The sequence below is a fragment of the Syngnathoides biaculeatus genome, chromosome 10 (genome assembly GCF_019802595.1).
Source record: "Syngnathoides biaculeatus isolate LvHL_M chromosome 10, ASM1980259v1, whole genome shotgun sequence".
NCBI classification, from domain to species: domain Eukaryota; kingdom Metazoa; phylum Chordata; class Actinopteri; order Syngnathiformes; family Syngnathidae; genus Syngnathoides; species Syngnathoides biaculeatus.
In genome coordinates, this window is record NC_084649.1 from 24,520,848 (window position 1) to 24,532,317 (window position 11,470).

General features: G+C 41.0%; 2 protein-coding genes across 2 annotated transcripts; one reads left to right on the forward strand and one right to left on the reverse strand.

Moving 5' to 3' along the window:
* Nucleotides 1-1,349: 1,349 nt before the first annotated feature.
* On the reverse strand, nt 1,350-8,426 carry bysl (bystin-like). Its single transcript, XM_061832993.1, has 7 exons — nt 8,013-8,426; nt 7,040-7,196; nt 6,838-6,976; nt 5,177-5,310; nt 4,935-5,095; nt 3,495-3,597; nt 1,350-2,170 (listed from the first exon to the last, which is right to left on the reverse strand). Exons 1-7 carry the CDS (start codon nt 8,272-8,274, stop codon nt 1,816-1,818), a joined length of 1,311 nt encoding a protein of 436 aa, XP_061688977.1. The 5' UTR covers nt 8,275-8,426; the 3' UTR covers nt 1,350-1,815.
* A 95-nt stretch (nt 8,427-8,521) lies between these two features.
* med20 (mediator complex subunit 20) lies at nt 8,522-10,837 on the forward strand. Its single transcript, XM_061832997.1, has 4 exons — nt 8,522-8,673; nt 9,212-9,357; nt 10,281-10,534; nt 10,614-10,837. Exons 1-4 carry the CDS (start codon nt 8,660-8,662, stop codon nt 10,833-10,835), a joined length of 636 nt encoding a protein of 211 aa, XP_061688981.1. The 5' UTR covers nt 8,522-8,659; the 3' UTR covers nt 10,836-10,837.
* The last annotated feature ends 633 nt before the right edge of the window (nt 10,838-11,470 follow it).

The window sequence follows — 11,470 nt, forward strand, 5'->3', positions numbered from 1 at the left end:
TTCCAGCATGTGCGTCCAGCAGAGCTCCCTCTCACTATTATTGGCAGTCAAAAGAGATGTAATATATAAATATTTGTATGGTATTATATATTTTAAATATTTTTTCCTCCACATCACACTACAACAATAAAAGGATACATCTATTTTAATTGTAATTGTTATTTGTGTAATTTACAGGTTGTGGGTCCGCCAGAGCTGAGCATAATTCTGGCTGGCATCAAGTTGCCTGGCAACCAAATAAAATCCCCCTCCTCTGCAAAACCCCTGGAGGCTTCAGCTCTGCCGCAGAATTGGATTCTGACGTGCATGCTGACGACTTGGAAATGTTTCCCCACAGATGAGCTGTGACCACATTGCGGGCAAGACCAACCTGCAGGTTGTGGAATATTTTGAAGTACACCACAACAATCTGCAATGGAAAATACACGCGAAGCACAAAAGAGACAAACATGCCTGTATATAGAAGAAAGTTCATCCATTTTTCTCAAAATGTGAAAATGGTAGCTACAGAAATCGATGCCAAAATTATTTTGCCATCAAAATCCCATTCCCTGCATTGTTGATATATCTTAAGTAAAAAGTACTGTGCTGTTTAGGTTTTTGAGGTGTTAAAGCAAAAAAAAGAATATATATATATATATATAAGCATCAAAGTTCTGCTTAATACAAAACTTGTCTTCTATTTTAAATAAACCCATTCATGGGCAGGGTGGCAATTTTTTTTCCTTATTGAGATAAAAGTCTCCTAACAGGCCACAATCAAGGAAATAACACTTGTTTTTTGTTTATGGTTAAGTTATATGATAGCTTTATTAATTTATAATCTCATCCAGAGGGTACTTGGGTTTTCTTAGTAGATCGTCCCGAAAACCAGAATTAGATTAAAACACAATATTTTACTATTATATTAATATTTTGATATACTGGAGGATATAATGCGTGAAAATCATGATGTCCCAAAAATGGGACGCTGCCCACGAATGGGTTAAATGCGCCTTTTGGTGAAATTTAAGTTTAACCTGATTTTAAAAAAAGAACCAAAAAGAGAGAACCAACCTCATCTTTTCATTTGATAGTTTCTATGTTTAAATAGCCATCAAACAAAATATTCTGTAGGACATGCCTGCCTTGGAAGATCTGTCAAAATCCTCAAAAACAGTTGGCGATATGAGTTGATCACCTGATAAACTGAATAGATATTAAAAAATGAAGGGACTTTAAATTTAAAAAAAAAACATGTAGTTGAGATATTAATACCAATGAATTAAAAGGATACCAGTAAATTAGTGTAAAATATGAAGAGCTGATGTCAGTGAATGTTTTGATCGAGAAAAGCTAATTGGCACAGGTTTAGCATGAAGGCAAAAAATATACGCTCATTTTAATTTTCAGAACAGTGACAAGTGGTTAGTGCATCTGGCTCACAGATTTTCGGTCCAGGCTTCGACTCTCATCTCTGGTCTCCCCCCTGTGGAGTTATGATGCCGTTCCCATGGTCGCCGTGCTCTCACGTTCCACAAACGCGCACGTCGACTTCAGCGGAGACTGCAAATTGTCCACGGGTGTCGACCTGAGTGCGAATTGTAGTCGAGAAGTCCTCGGGAGAGAAAGAAGTGATCTCCACCTGTGACATGTCGTGATTCAATCCGTTTTTAATGCAAATTGCGGCTTCAAAATGTATTCATCAAACGTGCGCAGATTTACGGCATTTCCCTACAGCCCTGACAACTGGGGGGAAATTTGTTATTTTAGCACTTTGGGTGCTTTTCTTTTTTTAAACTCAGAAAATGAGCACACGGGGGAAACAAAGAGTTTTCAGTCCATGTCAATTGTAACCGGGATCCCGATTTCGATATCCCGCGACTCCGAGTTCAGCAGTTCTCTGCGAATCTCCGCTGAGATCTGAGGGTGGTTTTGTATCTTGAGCAGCTCCATCAGCGCCGCCTTCTGCTCGGAGGCCAGGTCGGCCTTGTACCGCTGAGCCAGCGTGAGTAGACTCTGGTGCCAGAGCACGGGAAGCGCTCGCTTCTCGCTGCGGAAGGACAGGAAGTGAGCCACCAAGGCATCCAGCACACGGAAAGGCAGGGCGTATTTCTTGTCGAGAAACAGACGCAGGAAAATGCTGTTGGCGCCGTTGTACTCCATCTCTGCCAACTTAAGCATCGTGGCGCTGAAAAATAAAAAAATAATAAAAAATTAAAAAAAAAATGAAGCATGCATGTTATGCAAAAGTCATGCGGCATGAAAACCGACACCTCGTCGCTTATCATGTGCACTTCATCTTCTTTTTGAGCTGTGACATAATTCAAACTCTTTTGTAGATTGCTTCATCCTGGGATGGCAGCTTTCTGCCAACTTATTTCTACACGGACCTGCGCGTACGTCCACAGTTAACACGATTCCGTGCGGAAAAATGATCGATGCAAAGCTTTGAAGAAGATATTTTGCGTTGACCTTTTTTTTTCTTTTGTAATTAAAGGGGAAATCCAGTGGTTTGCATTAAGAATGAATCCGATAGGTCATGTAATATGTACTCTATTTTGACAATGTGATGTTAAATTCCCTCTCATTTAATAGTGTTTTGAGAAGATTTTTTAATCGACAATTACGAATTTGCAGGGGCGCTTCCCGATCAACCGATACTGCTATTTCTTCATCAGATGAGGATAAATCCGGGAAATCAGCGCTGGGCCTAAATAGTGTCCCAAATTTGTAATTGTCGATAAAAATCTTCTCAAAACACAGTTAAATGAGAGAGGATTTAACATCACATTGTCAAAATAGAGTACATATCACATGTCCCATTGGATACATTGTTAATGCGAACCCGTGGATTTCCCCTTTAAAATACGAGATACTCGATTGTTTTTGCTTCAGTATTTTTTTTAACTTTTAGCAACACATTTGCATTTCAAAGCTATTTTCATTCATTTGAGGGCCATTGTCGTCGACAGTAGTGCTGATTGTGTAATACGGTGTAGTGTAGTACCGCAGCTGACAGTCTAAGACTACCAAGTGGCACATTTACAGACGAGACGATTTGCAGTCACTGTGATTTGACGGGCGTGTACGCCCCCGCGTGCCATCGCACTCGCAAATCTGTATAGTTGAGCACGAAAAATCACACGCATAAAATTTGTTACGAGTAGAAATGCATAGATATTGAAAGATATCGCTTATTTTGTGTAGCCTTGACCGATATTCCCTTTAAGATGCGCAACTGCACTCTCACCACACACAAAAACCGATCCAGCGCAGTGAACTACAGCCTGACATCTTTTTTTTTTTCTTAAAGACGGAAGCACACCGTCTCTAACAAGCTGCTGCTCAGCCCACTTCTACTTCCAAGTTTACCTGACACCACCCCCCTCCGCTCTTAAAGGGGTACACTCATAATTACACCCGTAACTTTATATCTGGAGGCATGAATGACCAGACCCGTACAGTCTTCAAATGCGAGCGACTGCGTTTGTCCGAGGAGTCACGACGCTCACCTGGAGTGGAGCACGGGAAGGGAACACTTTGTAAGGATGCTTCCGATGATGATGGCCTCTCTGAGGGTGCATGTCCCAGATTCGCAAAGAGGTATCAGGATACCTGTAGGACAAAGAAAAAGATGAAATACTTGCATGCAGTGTATCTCAACATTAATTCAAATACACACACGTATCTGGTATGTGGAAAAAAATGCCTCCTCTAAACCAGTCCACAGTGCAAAAAAGGTTGGGAACACTCTTTTATACAACGGCAATAAATTCCAACGGCTGGCTCAACAGCCATGTCGAGCACCATTGTTGCAATTTGCACACCGTTGACAAGGTCATAGAAGTCAGGGCAAAGAGCCATCTCGTACTTTGGGCGCACTTAATACTTCCCCCCAAGGTTAGCAGTACGCATCTGGAAAGCCTCATTTTATCTGGGGAATGATTGATTTTGTACAGTTGCTGTAGTTAAGATGATGGCAGTTCTACATTTCTATATCATCCTACAAATATGAAAGTATATGAACTATTGTTGAGTGTAGTGGAGTCAAAATTGGATGTTTTTGTTTATTTATGTAGGTAGAGTACAGTACATCTTTGAAAATGTCCATGTCGCATAAAACTTTCTTCAATCCACTGTTGGTATCTTTTGTCATTCAGTTTTTAGTAATTGTAAAAAATTATAATCTTAACCATAGACGAAAACCTTTTTAAGACTCACGAATGCCAGTTGAGGCAACCATGTTTTTTTTTTTTTTTTTTGTACGCAACACTGCCACCACGTGGACATGTTATACCGTGGGACTTTCAAAATGTGGGTCATCGGAAAATTGGATATATTCAATTATTAGCATAGTCAAAAAGTAAAAACCTAATTTAAAAAATTGGTGTGAGTGGACTTTATTCACTAAGCTGCTCTAATAAGTGTTTTCTTGAAGGGGATGACGAAAATATACGAGCAGGGTTGTACCGAAGTACAAGCGGAACTGTAAATATTAAATTTGCACCCGATTCGATTATATTAGTGCCCTTCTGTGTACCACCACTCAATTAATTTAAAGACTTTTAAATACTTTTGTAAAAAAAAAAAACCAACAACAAAAATTGCCCTAAAATGCCACTTTAAATTCACGTGTGTTTAGTTCTAGCCAGGCATATTTTATTCATTTTTCTTCTAGTTTGCATGAAAAAATGCAATTAAATGCATTTTTCCACAGTTTACAATATTCCAGTCTGTGTCAATTATTTACATTCAGTCATCCACTAAAATCCATTTCAATTAAATCATCTTCCTTTTTTAGGACAAATACTGTTTAATGATTAAAATGCAATTGATTGAGGTTCATTATTTACATAGCCTCCGTCTCACACGTAGTTATTAAATTTGTAAAGGTTGAATTTGGAATACAGCTCTCGCGTCTGATGGTTCTGATGAAAAAATGAACGTCTCACCTTTAAACCAGGCCCCCGGTTTAAACAGGGCCTTCTTCAGAGCACTATAAAGATGAAAGTTAAGTCTCTTGTACTCGGCAATGTCATCGCGAACTCTGGGCAGCAACACCAAGTTGTAAAATCTCTGCGCCATTCGCTCTTTCAGATTGGATGAGAAGATTCTACAACAAAAGAAAAAAAAAGAAACAAAATAGACCGTAAACTCTGACGAAAACGTCATTCAAGTCTCACGCGGAACTGACCTCGTCGCTTGATACATGGCAGCCGCCGTCCAGGTCTCGGGCTCAGTCAAGTAGAGGACCTGCTCCCAGTTTGAAAGCGCTGGGATTATCTTAAACGCCTTTGGCAATTTTCCACTGCGATATTTTGACAGGACCTGAAGTAAAAGTAGTGACAGACACATTTTAATTAACAACAAGAGATTTTTGGATTTTTCCGATGCCCTTTCTAACACGGACGCTGTTTTCGAAGAACATCTCACAATCGAGTTAAGTGAACGGGGCAATATTACCCTATCGTTTCGAGTCGTATTTAGATGATATGCGGATCACTTCTAACTTTAAAACAGACTCCCCGACAGTATGTGTGAGAGTATGTAGCGTACTCAGGAGGACCCACGCTGGGCGAAGTAAATCTTGTAATTTCAGGCCTATATGCCGCGATTTTTTTCACACGCTTTCAACCCTGCTGTTTATGCGGTGATGCGGCTAATTTGTGCTTTTTTTTTCTAACGGCCATGAGGGAGCACTCGAGCGGAAAATGTAAGAGTGAGACCGAATATACGTGCCGAGGAAGTGACTTTTACCGGTCCGGCCTTGTTAGCGCTGCGCTAGCGTGTTATTGCCATGTCTCAGGGATTTTTACCAGTATGTTTTTTTCTTAACCGGCGCTAGCGTTAGTGTGGCGCTAGCGTTAGCGCGGCGGCACTAGACATTAAACACTCTGTGTACTGTCTGCCTTTGTAAATATCTCGTGTTTCGATGTTGGTTTCAATGTGGGCACTTGTGGCTTTTACATGGCTGTGACCTATGTATGTACCAAATGGTATTTCCTTTACAAATGATTTTTACCGGCATGTTTTTTTTAACCAGCCCTGTTAGCGCAGCGCTAGCGTTAGCATTAAACTCTCTGTGTACCGTCTTTCTTTGTAAATATGTCATGTTTCAATGTGGGCACTTGTTGCTTTTACACAACTGCGGCGTATGTATGTACCAAATGGTATTTCCTTTACAAATGTACCGGGTGAGGCTTATAACCAGGTGCGCTCTGTAGGCCAGGAATTAGAGTACTTCATGGATGAACTACGACGCCGACGAGCGATTACAACGCCAAGGCCGCGCACATCAACACAATTAGCACCCTTGACTTACATACTTGATTAAGTTATGACGTGGATCTTTTGTTACTTTCTGAGAGGATTACATCCGACCCCAATTATTATTTTGTTTTAATAGCGCTATAGACACCGAGCTGTCATATGGAACCCACACAGCTCTCGTCTTTTGCACCTGTGCCATCCATTTTTCACGATGAACTGGGTCTTTTGAAAACGTGCGAAGAGTGAATGCATCCTCCTTAGTGTTCGCGCAATATCCAGTAATACAACGAGACGGCATTTTTGCTAACACGCAGGAATAAAACAGCTACTTTGCCGCCGGTAAAACTGTTATAAACACACAAAACCGCCAGTGTGGGCACCTGGAAAAAAACATCACGTCGTGCTTCTTCTCCAAAACGAATACCTCGAGAGGATTTTCATGGTGGGAGTTACAAAAATCCATTTATGACATCATGACTTGTGGTGAAAAAAACAGATGGCTGCATTCGGGCTGCCTTTTTTTACCCTTAAAAACATACTAATAATTATGCTTTACATATCGGTATCACTTAAAAGACAATTGACCTTTTTGACACCTCTGTAGACTTCTACAATCCTTGGGTCGAGTTGCTGCATTGGACAGCCGGACACTTCCGACATCACCGTTCCCACTTCAGTCTGTTTCTCCGTTATCTTCTCCATGATGATATCGGCAAGGGTCCGCCTGCGATCAAACCGCACCGATCGAGCGTTTTGTTTTTAGAATTGTGTGCGATTGCTTACGCACCTCATTGGCGGGTTCTTATTCATGAACATCTCAATGGCTTTCTCGTCGTCGGGGTCGACCACAACTTGAGTGTCATAAACGGTGTCGGCGTCCCCGCTACCGACTGCTCCCAACGCTGGCCACTCCTCATCTGAATCTCCATCTTGAGATGAGGGACCTCAATAATACATATTTGGGTTTGTATGTGTTAAGAGTCACCTCTTGCTTTACACCATTCATTTGTGAGTGACACAGGACAAAAATACAATACAACCACTAAAAATAGAAACATTTTCGATAAATATAGGTTACAATGGAACTAAATGTGTATGTATAAAACATAGAAAGCCACAGTTTGTCAATAACCTGTGCTAATGCAGTAATACAGTCGTCGTTAGGGTCAATATTTGTGTCAAAACAACTCATCGGCCATAATCAATCAAATTGAGATACAGTAAGCACTGCAATAACTAAGCGTACCTTCTTGTGGCTTGTGACAATGTTTTCTTATCCCTCAGCAAGTGGTTAGTCACCTTCATACAAACGTTGGGTTTTGTATGAAAAACACTTTTAAATCATATATGTGACAAAAGTCTAGCGAACGCCTGTCAGTATGGTGGTAAATGATCATGTCTTCTTGCGTCACATGACAATGTATTCTTCCACTGCACAGTTTGCAAGCTTGTACTCAAAAGTCCAAACGTGATACAACCACCAATAATCACCAATTAATACCAATAGTAAAGCACAGAATTGTAGTGCAATATGTTTTAACAATATCTGTACATCGTGTAGTGCATTACAAAATACACTACATACAAATTAGGTTGAATTGTTAAGTGCTCAGCAGACTTAAAAAAAAAAAACTCCCGCAAGTGCCCTTGATACACCAAACTTCACTAATAAATCAATCATAATCAAATAATTATAATAATAATCAAACGTCGTACTGACGAATCGTAATTTTCGTGTTTTTATGTGTAGCTCGTTTTACCGAGAAAAGTGACGGGTGCTTTCTTCTTCTCCGGCGCCAGGCCATATTCGCACTGAAGTTCCTCTTGCTGGATCCTGGCTTGTTTCAAGATCTTCCTGGACAGACGCTCGTCCACGTACTTGTCCTCGCTCTCGATCCGATCGTCCCTGCTCTTCATTCGGCTTTTGCCTCGGAGCGTGTCGGCCTGTAGCATCTGGTCAAGTAGCGTGTCGGACTCACCTCGCTTCTCACCTCCTCCTTTGGATTTTTTCGCTTTCGGCATGGCTACAGTTTATTTATTCTGTGTCAAAAATGTTCTTGACCTGACTAATCTGCAAATCCCCTAAATACTGTAAACAGAAGTTCGCCAAACACGTGAAAAAAAAAGGTCTTACATAGCGGAAGTAGCGTCATTTGGGTCATCCGATTGTTTCCGCCTCTAAAAATTCCCATTTTTTCCCCCTAAAGTATCGTGGAACTATATCGTTCAAATTGCATAAATATTGTATTACCATCAATGTTGTCTTACTACAAGTATAATTTAATTCATTATTTTAATTTTTAACCGGAAGACAAAATTTCACGTTCAATAAACAAGCCGAAGAAAAACTTCACCCGGAAGTATTAAAGCTAAACCGAAGAAAAAAGTAACTTGGAGGAAATTATTAATGGGGGTTACTTGGTGAGATACTTTCTTTATTTACATTTCAACTATCTACGGTTAAAATTGTCACATAGTATTTGCTAACAAGTTGCGTTTTAACGCGCCTCGCGCAAGCCCTCTGCATTATGTGTCGCGTTTTTCATTCACTAACCTCACTAAGCAATCATTCCCACTGAGCCAACGCACATATTTTACATGCCAGAAATCTCACAGCAAGCCACCAAATAAAATGTTCCTGAACAATTATGTATTGCATACCATAAGAATAGTGACCTCGTTTTAATTGACTCAAATTTGCTGGTGCATGAATGTAATCAGGTCGTGTACCTCCTGCGATTATTCATCTCCTTGTCACGATACATCACTGACATTGAAAGATGAACCGACGTCCATTATTCGAAATCAGCTAATAATATGTCCAGAAATGTTATAATTTACCCGTGGTACACCTAACCGATCTGGCGTAGTGTTTGCAAAACACTGACTTCAGGGATGCAATTGCAAATGCATGGTCAATTTGCTGTTTGTCGTATGTAAATGTTTGTTTTTGATGTAGCGTGTGCCAAGTCCCGGTGGCAGAGGGGAAGAGTGTGCAGCAGACAGTGGACCTGGTCCACAAGAAACTCGAGCAGCTGGGGGCTGTGAAACAGGGCAGCTTCTGTGTTGACTGTGAGACGTACCATGCAACTGGAAGTGTCGGCGGTAAATCTTGTTACTTATTTCATTTCGCTTGGGTCCAAACGTGTGCTAAAATATGCAATAGTTTACCGATTCTTTTTATTATTTTGCGCACTTCTTCTCAGCATAAGAAATCTCAGAAAGCACGGCTGTTTTTCTGACCCAATATTTTGTTTGCCCATTCAAATGATCAGAAACATACATGGAGGAGCTTTGTAAATTATGTTATTATACATAATTGTATTATTTGACTACTTTACAAACGTAAAAAAAAATTACATTTTAGCTATAGTTCAGGGGTCTCAAACATGCAGCCCGCAGGACGTAAATGGCCCGCAGGATGATATTTTGCGGCCCCCACCTTAATATGAAAGTGTAATGGTAGTGCGGCCCCTGAGTTTTATATGGATGGCACTTTTACGGTGTTGTGCGCGGAGCAAACCAATCACGGTGGGGTAGTTGGCTATCGGGCGTGTGACAGTGACCGGGGTTGATGCAAGCAGAGAAACAATCTTCAATGAGAAAGTTACAGCAGTTGCCAAGGAGTTTTTTTTTTTTTTTTTAAAGAGGTTTTACACACAGGTTATAAACACCAGCGTCCTTCATCTTATTTTGTTTAAAAAAAAGATGTTAGAGGAGATGGGATTGTTTTTAATTTCTAATTTTAATTCCACATAAATCCATGTGCGCCGAAGCTGAGCCGCAGTCAGGCTCGGGCTCCAGCACCCCCAAGTTAAATTGCGTTTGAGACCCCTGCTACAGCTGATTAATTTTCTTCACGTAATTAATATTTTAGTGAGGTGTGTGGCATGGATTTCAACTTAACAATTATGGATCTTTGCCCTCTAAAGTCCCCCCCACCTCTCAAAAAAAAAAAAAAAAATCTGAATTATCATTCCACCGAACATAAACCAGCAGTGAAAGTGAGTGTTACCTTTGTATTCCAGGTCAGCCCTCCAAGCTTTTATACGTGATGCACAACTCGGAAACTCCCCTGAGTTGCCTGGCTCAGTTCGAGAACGGACCGTGTCTGGTAGCTGACGCCAACTTTGACGTTCTCATGGTCAAGCTCAAGAGTCACTTCCAGAACGCCAAGGGTCACAAAGTGGAGTGTCGGGGCTCGCGCTATCGCTACTGCGACTTCCTGATCAAAGTCGGCACGGTGACCATGAGCTCAAGCGCCAGAGGAATATCAGTGGAGGTATGGACAAATATGCCCCCCCCCCCCCCCCCCTACCAGCCACCCCACCATGTTGTAACTGGACTTACTCTCTCCACAGGTGGAATATTGTCCCTGTGTGGTTCCAGGGGACTGCTGGAACCTCATGAAGGAGTTTATGCTGTCATTCCTGGGCCCCAGCGTACCGGAGTTGCCGTCTGCTTTTGCTGCCAAGCCCGAAGGCATTTTTGCACCGGCTGACTGCATTGACACCATGGCACAGTATCTGGAGTTGTTCAACAAACTGCGTAAACTGCAAATTCAAGGCAGTAACGTGCGTTGAATTGACATTACTGGGGGATGGGGGGGGGGGTGTTATATTCCTAATATTGATTGATTCTGGTCCTGTGGATCAAGAAACTATGCCTGGATCTGATAATAAAGTCTGGCTTTTTACTTCCATTGATGGAACCACAACATCTTGTATAAATCCATTTGATGAGCAGGTTTTGTATTTAAAAAAAAAAAAAAAAACAGGTGGAGAATAAAGAAAAATCATTTGTGAGGTTCACACGGAGAACAGATTTTGGATTTTTACATTTTGGTGGTGGGTCACGGCTGAAAACCTGACACTGAAAGGTTAGGTTTTAACTCGGGATGCACTGACATAATGTTTATATGATACAGTATCCCTATTTTGGTACTTTTCAAGACGAAACCCGTGCCATATTCCATAAAAGTTTGTTTTTGAACAGTTTTCATATGAATTAAACATTTTCATCACTGCATAATCTGGTGAAATCTTTGCATGTAAGCGGCAAGGCTGAAAATCAACATTGAACATTGAATGTGGCCTTCAATCGGTCGGGCGGAACTGGATCAAAAAAAATATGTCAGTGTGTAAAGGATATCACCACACGGGTTCAGAAATACTTCAGAAAAACAACATCGGGAAATACAGTTCAGCGCTACATCCAT

Excerpts from the sequence above, each read along its gene's own strand:
- bysl (XM_061832993.1), bottom strand. The coding sequence starts at position 8,274 with ATGCCGAAAGCGAAAAAATCCAAAGGAGGAGGTGAGAAGCGAGGTGAG. Across the intron at positions 5,096-5,176 it reads GCCATGTATCAAGCGACGAG|AATCTTCTCATCCAATCTGA; the intron begins GTCAGTTCCGCG and ends CTTTTGTTGTAG. Across the intron at positions 2,171-3,494 it reads CTTCCCGTGCTCCACTCCAG|CGCCACGATGCTTAAGTTGG; the intron begins GTGAGCGTCGTG and ends TTTATTTTTCAG.
- med20 (XM_061832997.1), top strand. Across the intron at positions 9,358-10,280 it reads TGCAACTGGAAGTGTCGGCG|GTCAGCCCTCCAAGCTTTTA; the intron begins GTAAATCTTGTT and ends TTTGTATTCCAG. Across the intron at positions 10,535-10,613 it reads CCAGAGGAATATCAGTGGAG|GTGGAATATTGTCCCTGTGT; the intron begins GTATGGACAAAT and ends CTCTCTCCACAG.